General features: G+C 36.5%; 1 protein-coding gene across 7 annotated transcripts in view; it reads left to right on the forward strand.

Annotated features, from left to right (window-relative positions):
• The window catches only part of USP34 (ubiquitin specific peptidase 34), a 291125-nt gene that overhangs the window by 262617 nt on the left and 14088 nt on the right, over nt 1–14420 (forward strand). For 3 of the 7 annotated variants that reach the window (XM_030921651.1, XM_030921650.1, XM_030921652.1), the window contains exons 69-75: nt 2280–2437; nt 5186–5264; nt 7287–7413; nt 8046–8153; nt 9549–9653; nt 9770–9894; nt 10882–11005. In XM_030921651.1, coding sequence (XP_030777511.1) covers nt 2280–2437; nt 5186–5264; nt 7287–7413; nt 8046–8153; nt 9549–9653; nt 9770–9894; nt 10882–11005 — 826 coding nt within the window. Of the gene's footprint in view, nt 1–2279; nt 2438–5185; nt 5265–7286; nt 7414–8045; nt 8154–9548; nt 9654–9769; nt 9895–10881; nt 11006–14420 lie in introns of those variants that run through there. The other 4 variants (XM_030921653.1, XM_030921654.1, XR_004054449.1 and 1 more) reach the window with 3 other exon arrangements.

The following is a 14420-nucleotide window of genomic DNA, read 5'->3' on the forward strand; positions in this document are numbered from 1 at the left end:
TTATAAAATTGATAACTGTGAAGATAACTTTTCTTAGGGTGAAGTTAAAGTTTCATATCTAGTAAAACTTACCTGTTTTCTAATTTGTGGTTTTGTAAATGTATTCTTCATGTGTGCCTAATGAAAAAAGTCAGCTTTATGGTACAGTTTTAAGGAATTGAGTACTTTGCTATTTAAAAATCAGATATTTGTATCAATATCTACATGCTGTGCTAAACTGTGAGCTAGACAATTTTGTATCTAAAGCTAGTAGTATTCCCCAGTATTTTTTGTCAAGCTGCATCCAAACAAATGAAATGCTTAAGAGATCAGTCAAGATACATGTACATGCGATCTAAATTGGGTCCCTTTTTCTCTGCAGACTATGTGTAGGTTTTATATTAAGTTTCCTCCCCTCAATGTAAAACTGTCAAACCTGGATAATGCTTTTCACTGTTGCCTCTTATTCTCTGTTGTAAACTATACTTTAAAGATAGACCGTCCTTTATAGATCAGATTGTTTTTTCTAGATGATGTAATGAGTTGTATAGAATCTCACACCTGGGAAGAATAACCTAATTTCTAGTCAGAGGAAATTAGAATCCTAGGCCAGCACAGTGGCTCACACCTCTAATTTAAGCACTTTGGGAGGCCAAGGCATGCGGATCCCTTGAGCCCAGGAGTTCAAGACCAGCCTGGGCAACATGCCGAAATTCCATCTCTACAAAAAATACAAAAGTAGCCGGGTGTAGTGGTGTGCACCTATAGTCCCAGCTACTTGGGAGGCTGAGGTGGGAGAATTGCTTGAGCCCAGGAGATTGAGGCTTCATTGAGCCATTGTACTAAAGCCTGGGCAACAAAGCAAGACTCTGTCTCAAAAGAAAAAATCAGAATCCCTACAATGCAGGAAAGAAAGTGAGTGTACAAGTGCCAAGAAATTCAAAACCAATGCCATAAGAATGTCAATCTTTCTGACTTAAAAGGGGTCAGGATAGGATTTACTAAGTTTCAATGAATTTGTCTGTATCATATTCACGTAAATAATATTTGATCTAGTTACTAGATGTGATGTCCAGAATTAAATATACTTTTGATAAGTACTAGTTGAGTTAGAATGTATCCCTCCATGTTATTTCTTGCCCTTGACATCAGTGAAATGTAATGTCTTTTACTGTCGAATGTCCTTATCTATTAGAAATTTTCATGAAAATGGTACTTAGTTTTTTGCTTTGAAAAATAAGCTGGGGGTTTCAGTTCATTGACAAATATGTGTTAGAAGAGCAGTCCTCTCCCGACATGTGCATATGAGTCTATAAAATCACAGCTAGTGATTTTACTAAAATGTTTGTTTTTACTTTTTATTCATCAGGAACTTGGACTGAGCATCATTCTAGAAAAGCATTTTAAATGTTGGAACAAAGGATTACCTCATATGCACTATTAATTTAAGGATTATTTAGGCATTTAAAATCTTTGTGACAAAGTAATGTTTTTTTTTTTTTTTTTTTTTTTTTGAGACAGAGTCTTGCTCTGTCGCCCAGGCTGGAGTGCAGTGGCCAGATCTCAGCTCACTGCAAGCTCCGCCTCCTGGGTTTAGGCCATTCTCCTGCCTCAGCCTCCCGAGTAGCTGGGACTATAGGCGCCCGCCACCTCACCCGGCTAGTTTTTTGTATTTTTTTAGTAGAGACGGGGTTTCACCATGTTAGCCAGGATGGTCTCGATCTCGTGACCTCGTGATCCGCCCGTCTCGGCCTCCCAAAGTGCTGGGATTACAGGCTTGAGCCACCGCGCCCGGCCAAGTAATGATTTCTCATTAAAGAAAAAGTGGGTAGGAGATGGTGTGACATGCCTCTGGGTTTACATTTGAAGTTACAAAAGTAGTGCTTTAAGCAGTAGTAAGACTAAAAATGAATTGTATTCACTTACAGTTTTTACTCTTTCTAAACTTGTATTTTAAGATTTGCTGAGTTCTTTTAGTGTTTATTATCATTATTATTATTATTATTATTTGTATTTTAGTAGAGACAGGGTTTCATCATGTTGCCCTGGCTGGTCTCGAACTCCTGAGCTCAGGCAATCTGCCCGCCTTGGCCTCCCAAAGTGCTAGGCGTGAGCCACCGCGCCTGGCCAAATTTTTTTAAATAGAATTTGTTACTAATTTTATAACTATCTCTGAATGGTAGTATAATCTAACTTATTCGTATAGTTTTAAGGGTTGGTTAGTGAACATAGAAATGAGAAACTGACCCTCTAAAATGCTATAGGGTTAAAAGATCATATGGCTTATTTGGATTTTTTAGGCAGTAGAAGAACTATTTAACCTGATGCAGCTGTTTATAGCTCAGAGGCCAGATATGAGAGAAGAAGAATTAGAAGATATTAAACAGTTCAAGAAAACAACCATAAGTTGTTACTTACGTTGCTTAGATGGCCGCTCCTGCTGGACTACTTTAATAAGGTAAAAAGATGTTTTTAGTTTTGTCTTTTTTCAAGTGAGATGAAGACCATCCTTTTGATGTTATTTACATTGGGGAAGCATTTGTGCATGTAGCCACTTTGGAAGAACTTAACATTTTGAAGGTTCATGAACTACTTTTAAACAGTTCTTGATCTGGCTTTGGTTTGTATTTGTGTATGTTTTATCATTTTAGGGTTGAAAGGAACTTTAATGTACAGCCTTTTACCCAAAGCTTGAATTGTCTTGTTTAGGGCAATTTATCCTTAGACTTGAGAGTTCTGTTCTAGAGGCCTTCAGAAAGTTTTCTGCACCTTTGGATGAGTCTTTTAATGTTTTACATTCTGTTTAGCCCAAATATATCTATCTGGCCTTGCTATACGACTTGGCCAAAATTATAAAACATAATCTTTATGATTAATTTTTCAGAACTACAGAAGTTATTGAATGGTTACAGGAACTACTACAAATTACCATTAATTACCCTTACCTATAGAAATAAAGTTCAGGCTAATTTCTTAAAATTCTATGTATTACATCTAAGACTTGGAAATGTTTTTTATTAGGCACTTTTTTAAAAAAATGGTACTTTACTGAAGACTTCACTGTAATATCTTAAGCTACTTAATCTAAGATGAGGTTATTTCAGATTGTCTTCTTTGGAAAGCTTTCAAATGTGAGTCTTCATTAGTAAACAATGAAATTATGCTGTTGCCGAGGTTTCTTAAAGAAATTGTTTTTAAATTTCGGATTAATTTTGAATACAATTGTTTTCCCAGGGTGTACTACTTAAAACTGTATTTCAAAAAAGATGTAGAGCAGCCTGGGCAGCATAGTAAAACCCCATCTCTATACAAATAAATAAATTAGCAAATACATTAGTGTGCGATGGTGTGCACCTGTAGTCCCAGCTCCTAGCAGGGCTGAGGTGGGAAGATCCTGGAGCCCAAAAGGTGGAAGCTGCAGTGAGCCATGATTGTGCCATTGCACTCCAGCCTGGGTGACAGAGCAAATCTCAAAAAAAGAAAAAACATGATTTGGACATTTCTTAACTCTTCTTGAAAAAGGAAAGGAATAAATTAGAAGGATTTCCAGTTGTAATCTATAACAACATTTTTCTGGTATCTAATAAAATAAGACCTGTTAACAGTAATATATGACTATGTGAGTAATTATAGTCATATATTGCATAACAACAGGTTATATTCTGAGAAATGCGTTTTTAGGCTATTTCATCATTGTGCAGACATCAGAGTGACTACTCACACACAACTGGATAGTAGCGCCTGCTGCACACCTAGGATATATGGTATAGCCAACTGCTCCTAGGCTGTAAATCTGTATAAACTGTTACTACACTGAATACTGTAGGCAATTATAACACAAAGGTAACTATTTGTGTATCTAAACATATTTAAACATAGAAAAGGTACAGTAAAAATATGAAATAAAAGACAGAAAATGGTACACCTGTATAAGGCACTTACTGTGAATGGTGCTTGCAAGACTGGAAGTTGCCCTGGGTGAGCCCATGAATTAGTGGTGAGGGAATGTGAAGGCCTGGGACATAACTGTACCCTACTGTAGACTTCACATTGTACACTAAAGCTACACTAAATTTATTTTAAAATACTTTTTCTTTAATATTAATGTACCGAACTTTTTTTTACTTTATAAATTTTTTTAATTTCTTGATTCTTATAACACTTAAAACACACATTTTATAGCTGAACAAAAGTATTTTCTTTATATCTTTGTAAGATTTTCATATTTAAAATTTTTTTTCTTTTTAAACGTTTTTGTTAAAAACTAAGACATAAACATGCACAATTAGGCTAGGCCTATGCAGGGTCAGGATCATGAGTATCTCTGTCTCCCACCTCCACATCTTGTCCCACTTGGGAGGTCTTCAGAGGCAGTAACTAGCTTAAAGCTGTCATCTCCTCTGACAATGATGCCTTCTTCTGGAGTCCCTCCTGTAGGGCCTAAGGCTGTTTTACATTTAACTTTTTTTTAAATAAGTAGTAAAATAATGATACTATAGTAAATACATAAACCAGTAACAGTCATTTATTAACATTATCAAGTATTATGTACTGTGCATAGTTGTGGTATACTTACAAGACTGGCCAGTACAACAGGTTTGTTTATACCAGCATCATCAGAGACATGTGGGTAATGCATTGTGAGTGTTACCATGGCTGTTAAGTCACTAGGCTAATAGGAATTTATCAGCTCCATTATAATCTTATGGGACCACCATTGTGTTTGTGATCCATCATTTACCAAAATTTCATTTTGTGGCACATGACTGTATTATATAAACTATTTTTGAGGCTGACACATTTTTAGTATTTTTTTCTTCATGTTACTCTTTCTTAATAACCAGCTGATTAGTGTTTAGATAGTATGGGTGAATTTTATTATTATCTAGAATTTAACCATCAGAAGATGAGCCCATTATAAAAACCAACATTGTTTATGTGGAAACTTTAAAAATATTCCTATATCTTCTGCCATTATAGATAATTAAGAGTTGATAGATATTAATATACATAATCGTTTTTAGAGTTTCTTATTTAATATTATTTCCTTATACTACATTTCCAGGAAACAGATGTAGCAGTCTCTTTTCTGTAGGTAGAAAAGCAGAGAGCTTAAATGACGATTTTATTTCTGTTTATTTTTTCATCACCTAAGTGTTGTGTTCTTATTCAGAGTTCTCAAACTGAACTTTTTGTTTTCTTCTAGTGCCTTCAGAATACTATTAGAATCTGATGAAGACAGACTTCTTGTTGTATTTAATCGAGGGTTGATTCTAATGACAGAGGTAAATATTTTATTGCATTTTACTTTGTGGATATATCTCATTTTAATGTTCTCACCAAGACTTCTTATTTTATAGACATTTAGAGTTTATGGTAAACTGTTTTACAGGTGGCAAGGTTTTAATTATATAGATCAGTAAGCCTGAATTTATATTCCAAGAATAATTAGGTAATAATTTTTAGGGTGCTGTTTCTTTTTCCATAGTAATTCCATACTTTTCCCATCATTTTGTATTTAGAACAGCCAAGTGAAATAGACTAGTTTTATTCATTTTTAGGGACAAAAATGAAATACATGTGATTTAATTAAGGGCACACATAATTTTCCAAAAGCCTACTTACTTGGCAGAGTATAGAAAATGAGGTTACCATTGTGAACCCAGAAAATCTGAGACAGGTCTCAGTTAATTTAGAAAGTTTATTTTGCCAAGGTTGAGGATGCGCCCTTGACACAGCCTCAGGAAGTCCTGATGACATATGCCCGAGGTGGTCAGGACACAGCTTGATTTTACACGTTTTAGGGAGAGATGAGACATCAATCTGTAGGTAAGAAGTACATTAGCTCCGTCCAGAAAGGCGGAGACAACCCAAAGCAAGGCCCCTCCCTCCTCTGGGGCCTTCCCGGTCATAGGTACGTGAGAGACAGATGGTTGCATGCTTTTGAGTCTCCGATAAATCTTTCGAAAGGAGTCAGTCCGAATATGCATCTATCCCATTGAGTAGAGGGATGACTTTGAATAGTATGGGAGGCTGATTTGCCCTGAGCGGTTCCCAGCTTGAAGGGGCCCAAGATATTTTCCTTTCACACCATCCTCAGAGAAAACCAGAAGGACTATTACAGGGTTAAAATCAGCCGTTTATGCTTCCTATAATTCTTGAACATCCACAAGTATCAGATGGCTACAAAGTCACCAGAGGTACATTGAGCCCTTTAGCCTAATAAACATGCCAAGAGTACCGTAAGAATTCAAAAGTAGGATGTTTTTTCAGTTAATGGTAATAAAAAATAAGAGAACAGGTTTACACTTTGAAGAATGTGGATTTGCAAAGGTAAGGGGGAAAACATTTAGATAAATGACAATAAGCACTGAGGCAAAGAAATATTGGTTATGTTTGAGGAAGGCTAAGTATTTAAAAAAGGTATGTGAAGAGGAGTAGTAAGCATTTCATTCTTTAAAATGCAACAGATGTTTATGCTGCTGTAGTTGTGTTTTTAGAAAAAAAAATTTTTTTAATGCAACAGATGTTTAAATGACTACCTCTGTGCCAAGCACTGTGCTAGGTACTAGGGACACAGCAGTGAACAAGACATACCTGGTTCCTGTCCTCACAGCTTACAGGTTAAATACTTTACAAGTACATTGTTCATATTAGGTACTGCCGCAGGTTCTGGGCTAAAAATTTTAACCTTTGAACTGTGGGTGTTATAGATAGTGTGTAAGCTGTAGTGAACTGGTTGAAGAGGATTCAAAGAAGGGTGCTGTATAGTAAAATAGGGAAAAAACTAAGGGTTTAATTAAGCTAATACAGTTAAAGGAATTAAAAGATTTAACAAGCCAATATAAAGGAAATGAATTCCTACCTTTTGCAGCTGTATTTTACCTCTTTCAGGCCTACTGTTTTGAGTATGGCTGACAGTCACTTTACCATTGTCTTTGGACAGAGGCCCTGGAAAGTTAGTTAAGCTTTTGCCTATTCTCCCTAATCTTTTGTGACCTACTGCTTTGTAATTTCGAAGACTTACAATCTTAGAGCAAGTACTTTTTGAAAAAAAATGTAATGAAACTATTTCTTCAGACTAGAATATACACACAAAATAGCAGAACTCCGAAGGTGAGGAATGTTTAAAAGAGCTTAATGAGAGAATTTAACTTCAGGATAGAAAGCAAATACATTTGCTTTGCACACATGTGCACACACAGTCTGAGTCTGAAAACATCTATCATAGAGGACGAGTACTACCATTTTGTGGCTCAGTAAGTAAAAATGAAATTAAGTTTTCAATTTTTTCAAATCATTTGTAGTCTTTCAACACTTTGCACATGATGTATCACGAAGCTACAGCTTGCCATGTGACTGGAGATTTAGTAGAACTTCTGTCAATATTTCTTTCGGTTTTGAAGTCTACACGCCCTTATCTTCAGAGAAAAGGTTTGGTCATTCCTACTTCTTATTTTTTGTTAGTGCTACTATTAGAGAGAAGGTCTTAAAATCATGTGCCCCAGAGAAATTGTTTTTATCCTAGTTTATGCACAGAAGATGAGGCTGAAGCTAGCTAACCATCAGGAAATGTTTGTCATGAACTCCTGATGTAAAGCTGGAAGGCTCTTCTATATTTTTGTACCTGGCTGAAAAATACGCAAGCAGGTATCAAGATTTCAGAGATTGGAAAACATTTCCAAACACAATAACAAGTTGGGCACTTTGTAAAGATTCTCTAGCTGGAAACTTCTTTGGCTTAGATTAGATCATTTGCAGTTTCAAGCGAGGTTAACTATAAAACATACCTCTCTTATGTCCCTGTAAGATAGTGTGAACTCTGAACTTCTTCATATACATTTCTAGAAAGTGGGGCATATTATCAATGAAATATGTTCTTTAAGAAATCGAGCAGGTTTAACATTAGCAGTAATCATCTCATGAAAATGACTTAGCTTTCACCAAAGATGTTTTTGTAATTAATCTGAATTTCTACCATTAGCATTCTATAGTTTACAGTAGACAACATTCGTGAGGAAGTTGGATCTCAGGTGGCATATTTATTTGTGCTTTTATGTTTGCAGATGTGAAACAAGCATTAATCCAGTGGCAGGAGCGAATTGAATTTGCCCATAAACTGTTAACTCTTCTTAATTCCTATAGTCCTCCAGAACTTAGAAATGCCTGTATAGGTAAGTGACTTGAAAAGTTCACCTGTGTAAAAACCTAGTGGAAGAACATTGTTGTGAGTTTTTCTGTGATGTTAAGCCTGTATTGTTTGAAAGATATTTGTGCTTTTTATGTGTAACTCACACTAGCTAGCAGGTCCTAAGAAAATAAAGAAAATTTCTTAACTGGCTCATAATTACCCACATGATAATGGGCAGATTACTTAATATGTATATAAGGTCTCCCCGACCTTAGTTCATCTCTAGCTTCTTACAGCTCTAAAATCTTGTGATCCTATGTAAGCAAAGTTGAATCATATAAATGTTTACAAAGTAAAACTGACATTCTAAAAGATAAGAGTACTTATTTCACTGTGAGTTCTTTTGCCTAAAGATACTTCTCAGTATCTGTTCTTAGGCTCTGAGTATTGCATCTTTTTATTGATTGCATATTTATAATAAAATGCTAATTTGTGGCTTTTAAAAGACACCCATTTTAAGTTTATAGTTTTTTTTGTTTTGACTACCTTAGAAACTTGAGAGCCATAACTGTTTTACACTTTCTCAAAATAGCGTGGATAACTAACTGGCTATCATGTATAAGCAGTCCGTCTTGACATTCTGTGTAATTGCTTCTCTAGCAAGAGGGGAAGGGCACATAAGCAGTAACCTGTGATCACCAGAAACTGCCTATAGTCTGTCATCCGTGTGATTGGAGAATGAGAATCAGTCCAGCCAGCATCGTAAAACGTTAAAAGTAGATTAAGGGTTATCCCTTAGAGCAAAAGAATTTTGAACCTTAGGTTTCTTTCTAAGCTGTTGTGGTTGATTTTACGAGACACATAATCAATGTATATTAAATAATCTGGGCTGGCTCATGCCTGTAATCCATGCAGTTCAGGAGGTCTAGGCAGGAGAGGATTGCTCGAGACCAGCAGTTCAAAACCAGCCTGGGCAACATAGTGAGACCTCATCTCTACGAAAACAAAAAAATTAGCTGGGTGTGGTGGTGCATGCCTGTAGTTTCAGCTACTTGGGAGGCTGAGGCAGGAGGATCACTTGCACCCAGGAGCTCAAGGCTGTAGTGAGCTGATTGCATCACTGTCCTCCAGCCTGGGAGACAGAGGAAAAAAAAAAAAATTCCTCACTGTATTTTGCCAGAAAGTATCTCATACTTAAACAAGATACCAATAAATCGTGTTTTAATCTTTTGTTTCCACATGATGCCCTATTGTAGTTAATAACTCTGCTAATCTAGTCTTGGTTGAGCATGAGACAGAATTTCTACTCGTGTCAGGAGCTTAGTTTTAGACTCATTAAACTGGTTGCAGTGAGGCAATCATAGGATTTGTAAGATTGAAAGTAGCAGGCAGATATAACCCTAATTTTTTGCTACCCAAACTTTGTTTTTATTTTCAGATGTCCTCAAGGAACTTGTACTTTTGAGTCCCCATGATTTTCTTCATACTCTGGTTCCCTTTCTACAACACAACCATTGTACTTACCATCACAGTAATATGCCAAGTACGTATTTATCTAGCACAGTACTTCAATATGGTTCGCATTTAATCGTTCTGCACACTGAAGCATGGAGATTTATTTTTTCCATTTATTCTTATTGTACACTTTTAATATCTTAGTGTCTCTTGGACCTTATTTCCCTTGTCGAGAAAATATCAAGCTAATAGGAGGGAAAAGCAATATTCGGCCTCCGCGCCCTGAACTCAATATGTGCCTCTTGCCCACAATGGTGGAAACCAGTAAGGTATGTTGGGATGCCAGGAAAATCCATGTTGCTGTAGTACAAAGTAATTTGAAATTTTTCCCCTGGCAGTTATGAGTAGGTTAGACTTAAGTGACCAATTTTGTGGATCCTAAGAAGATTAGATTCATTTGGACTTTTTCCTTTTAGTGCTCTGAAATGTTGGTTGAACATTTGCAAAATCAACAATAAGCACAAGTAGTAAGTTTTTTTTCCCCTCAAAAACTACCTTAATAGTCTTAATATTTGTCACTAGGCTAAATTATAACTGGGTCGTATATCTAAATTTGAAAAGTCATTAGGTACTGTTTTTTTTTTTAATTTGGCCATATAATCAATGACTTCTTCTACTTCCCTTAAATTATATTCCTTTGACTTACGCATAATATCATTGATTGATAGATTTGTCATCATTTTTAGTCTGGTTCCTTTCTTCTAACTCATATTCTAAAATAATGCCAATTCTAAATTATAGAGACAAGGTACATTGATACAGGATAATTTATCTTAGTTTCAACTTTTTTAAAAACAATTTTTCCCTTTATCTTTCTTTACCCACACTTCATTCACACTCTCCCTTGCTTGCCATCTTTGGATCTTCAGTATACTTGAGAAGTTCTTACAAGATAAAATATTTAAAATAATTAACATTATAGGAATAACTTGGAATCTATTTCAAAAGTCAAACTTAATTCATTTTTCTTCATGTCTGTAGAGCTAAAGTGTCAAATTTTAAAATCCTACAGTAATTTTACTTTATTAAAGTATATAGAAATAATGGGTAATTTTAACTGATAGCATTTGCACACTGAAAATAAACTTATGACAAGATCATAACATTACTAGAAATTTGGATTTTAAAACTAGGTTCTTACAGAATATAAATATAAATATTGAATCAGCTTTTTAGTTAAACTTATTACATTTGCACAAAATATGCTCTTTATTATACAATTTAAGTGCAACCATTTTATCATCTTTAACCTTCAGGGCAAAGATGACGTTTATGATCGTATGCTGCTAGACTACTTCTTTTCTTATCATCAATTCATCCATCTATTATGCCGAGTTGCAATCAACTGTGAAAAATTTACTGAAACATTAGTTAAGCTGAGTAAGTATAAAAGATGAGCAGTAAATTCCACTGAATTATTTTAAGCCCCTAGGCATTCAGGAAGGGGAGAAAAAAATATGAGACAATCCTTTTTTTCTTTTTAAAGTGAATGTTTAAAAATATTAATATTCTTGGGAACATTTTAATTTTCATTAAGAAAACACCAACTTACTGGTTTCCATTGACTAGTTCTGCCCAGAGTTTCAGCTGGCCTATAAAGGAGTGTGGAGTAGGGCTGATCACTTCTGTACATAGAAGCCCACATCCTCCACCATCTGCCCAGCAGATTTTGAAAACAAAAAACAAAACTGCTCTGCTTAGGGAGGCAGGCTTAGAGGTGGACTTCCCCAGCCCTGATCTTGAGGGTAAGATGAGATCTATAGTGCCAGCTGTGCTTTGGAGCTGGCAATGGCAAGAGCAAACAGTGGGCTTGCCAGTGTGAAGCAGAGGTGCATATATGAGTAATTAGGAGGTAAGTCTCATAAAATAGGTGAGTGAGAAGAAGAGAAACTTGAAAACGGAGACGATGAGAAATAGAAAACAAAACCATCAGTGAATTATGTAGGTGGGGGAAAACTCAAATATCTTTAGTAATATCGTCTCTGTAGTGATGTGCCTAACAGCTGTTAGAGAACTGCTCCCTTCGGGTAACATTCCTATACCTGATAAGTTTTTCGGAGACATGCAGCTCTCCTCCAGAGGTCCTCTATCTCAGGACTTCCAGAGTTCTAGGCCTCTGTGTCCTCTTTCTTGACTTCATTAGGGATCGGTCAGGATCCTCTCCAATGTTCTGTAGTTTTGAGGGTGGGAAGTGACATACTTGTGGAACTACTACCCAGACCAAGAAATAAAATATTGCCATACCCTGCAAGTCTTCTTTGTGCCCCTCGTCAGTCACAGCATTCTCCTTCCTATGGAAAAGGTTTTGATCCATTCCAGGTAGGGCAGAAGATGTGACCCTACCTTAGATTTCATTATCCACGAAGAAGGAGGTGGTAACAGCTGTCAGGGATAATTCCACTTCAGCAAAACCATCTTACTGGCAAGTGATTTAGAGCATTTTTAGATTTGAAAGCTGGTTCCTGGTAACCTGGTATTGTTAGCTGGTTTTATATATGGGTGGCTGGAATGCCAAGATGTAGGGGGATGAGAATATATTCAAATTGGCCATTTCAGGATTATGCACCTGAGTCATGGTACTTGGTAAAAGGCCAAAACCCCTCAGTGGCAGTAATCAAGTATAAGAAAATATTCAGGAGTTCTAGTAGTACAGCCTTGCTCCCATATGAAGAAGGGGAATTATAAAAACACTGACCTTTTAAAAAGTTTTTGGTAATTGTGTTCATATGATTTATACTAAAAGTTATGTAAGACTATTCTAGCTACTTGGACAACTTTAACCAAATACTGAATGTTCCACCCTGTTTTGGGTTGTCTTGTCAACCCAAGTGCACACTTTCAGGGAAATTAAACGTGGTGGAGAAGTGGAAGAAGGGAAAGAATACTTGCTGTCACATCAGTTGAATCAACTTTTATGATATTTTATAGTCTTATCACTTTTATAACCATGTGAAGCACTATCACTGCTGGCTCATAGGGCTTAGTTCTCTATATTAGCACGATTTTATAGAACTTTCTGTAAGGGCTGGGCACGGTGCCTCACACCTGTAATCCCAGCACTTTGGGAGGTCGAGGCAGGTGGATCACGAGGTCAAGAGATCAAGACCATCCTGGCCAACATGGTGAAATCCTGTCTCTACTAAAAATACAAAAATTAGCCAGGTGTGGTGGTGCACACCTGTAGTTCCAGCTACTCGGGAGGCTGAGGCAGGAGAATTGCTGGAACCTGGGAGGTGGAGGTTGCAGTGAGCCAAGATCCCACCACTACACTCCCGCCTGGCGACAGAGTGTGAGACTCAGTCTCAAAAGAGAAAAAAAAGAAAAAAATCACTTTATATAAGGATGGAAATTTCTTTGTCAGTAGCCCGTCATTTGTGAGTGTTGAGAACTTGAAATGTGTCTAAGGAACTGAATTTTTACTTTAATTTTAACCAAAATAAATTTAAAGAGCCAAATGTGACTGGTGGCATGGCACTAAATATAAATCAAAACCTTCACAAATTGAACAAGAAAAAGAAATTTTTCTTGGTTAATACAGAAAATTGGACATTGTCTTAGATACGAAGTTCTTAGGTCTTTGTCTAAGACCTAAAAACAATCTTATTGTTATGTCCTCTGTAAATGGAGAGAGTTGTGTCCCATAGTTTGAGCTGACAGAATTACTTTTTCCAAGGAGAGGCCCAGGAAAGGGCTTGAGAAAAGAAAGTCCACATTAATGACCACGCAGAGTTGGTAGAGAATTTTAATTTGTATAATTTCTTTAAGAAATTATGTTTGGAAACAAGTAATGAAAAGGATAAGTTTAAACTGGTTATACCTTTAATCATTTGAACGTTGAGGTTTCATGTCCAAGGGCCGCAATATTAAAATATTGTGACCATAGGTGAGAACATCTCAAGACCTACATTGGATTGTAAGTCATTTCCAGTTGTGAGGAAAAATCTTTTGTGGTAATTTTTACATGGGCAACTGAGCAGATCTTAAGATTGGTTAGAGGATAAAGAGAAATATATAATAATTACAGATTTGAATTGCAGAGAACAGTACAGTTGCAGGTACTAAATAATAAGCGAGAGGGTTGGAGTGTTTTTGAAGTGAGTATGGTGAGGGATGGGGTTGGAGGAGACAGAAAGAAAGGGAAAGAGAATTCAGGAAGGGTGAACAGAGCTGCCAACTGCCGTCTGAAAAAAGTGTCGGCAACCGCAGTATTTTGATACTTAAAAATAGCAGAAGCCTGGGCAACATGGGGAGACCCCTTCTCTACAAAAAAAATTTTTTTTTAATTAGCCACATGTGTTGTCACACACCTGTGGGCCCAGCTACTCGGGAGGCCGAGGTGGAAGGATCACTTTAGCCCAGGAAGTCAAAGCTGCAGTGAGCTGTGATCAGACCACTATATTCCAGCCAGGGCAACAGAGCAAGACCCTCTCTCTCTGCCTCCAACCACACCCACACACGGACACCAGGGTTTAGCCTAAAAAAGCGCTTGAAAAAGAGCGATGGTAAGAGGGACTGGCACTGCTGATTTGTAAAATAGTTATTAAAGTTACGATAGTTTTTATTTTTTAGAATGTAATACATAGTTCACAGTTCAAAATATCAGAAAGATAAATATGAAGATATCACAGACCTGTCCCCACCATTTTTAATTTTTATTTGTCCTTTTTTCAAATATAGATGTTTTTCTTCCTTTCTTTCACAACAGTAAGCTATAATGATTAAAACCATGTAGTATATGTTCAAAAATACATAGGCAAAACAGTGGGTAAACAGCCTCGACAAACATAAAGATACA

The sequence above is a fragment of the Rhinopithecus roxellana genome, chromosome 17 (assembly GCF_007565055.1).
Source record: "Rhinopithecus roxellana isolate Shanxi Qingling chromosome 17, ASM756505v1, whole genome shotgun sequence".
In the NCBI taxonomy this organism is placed as follows: domain Eukaryota; kingdom Metazoa; phylum Chordata; class Mammalia; order Primates; family Cercopithecidae; genus Rhinopithecus; species Rhinopithecus roxellana.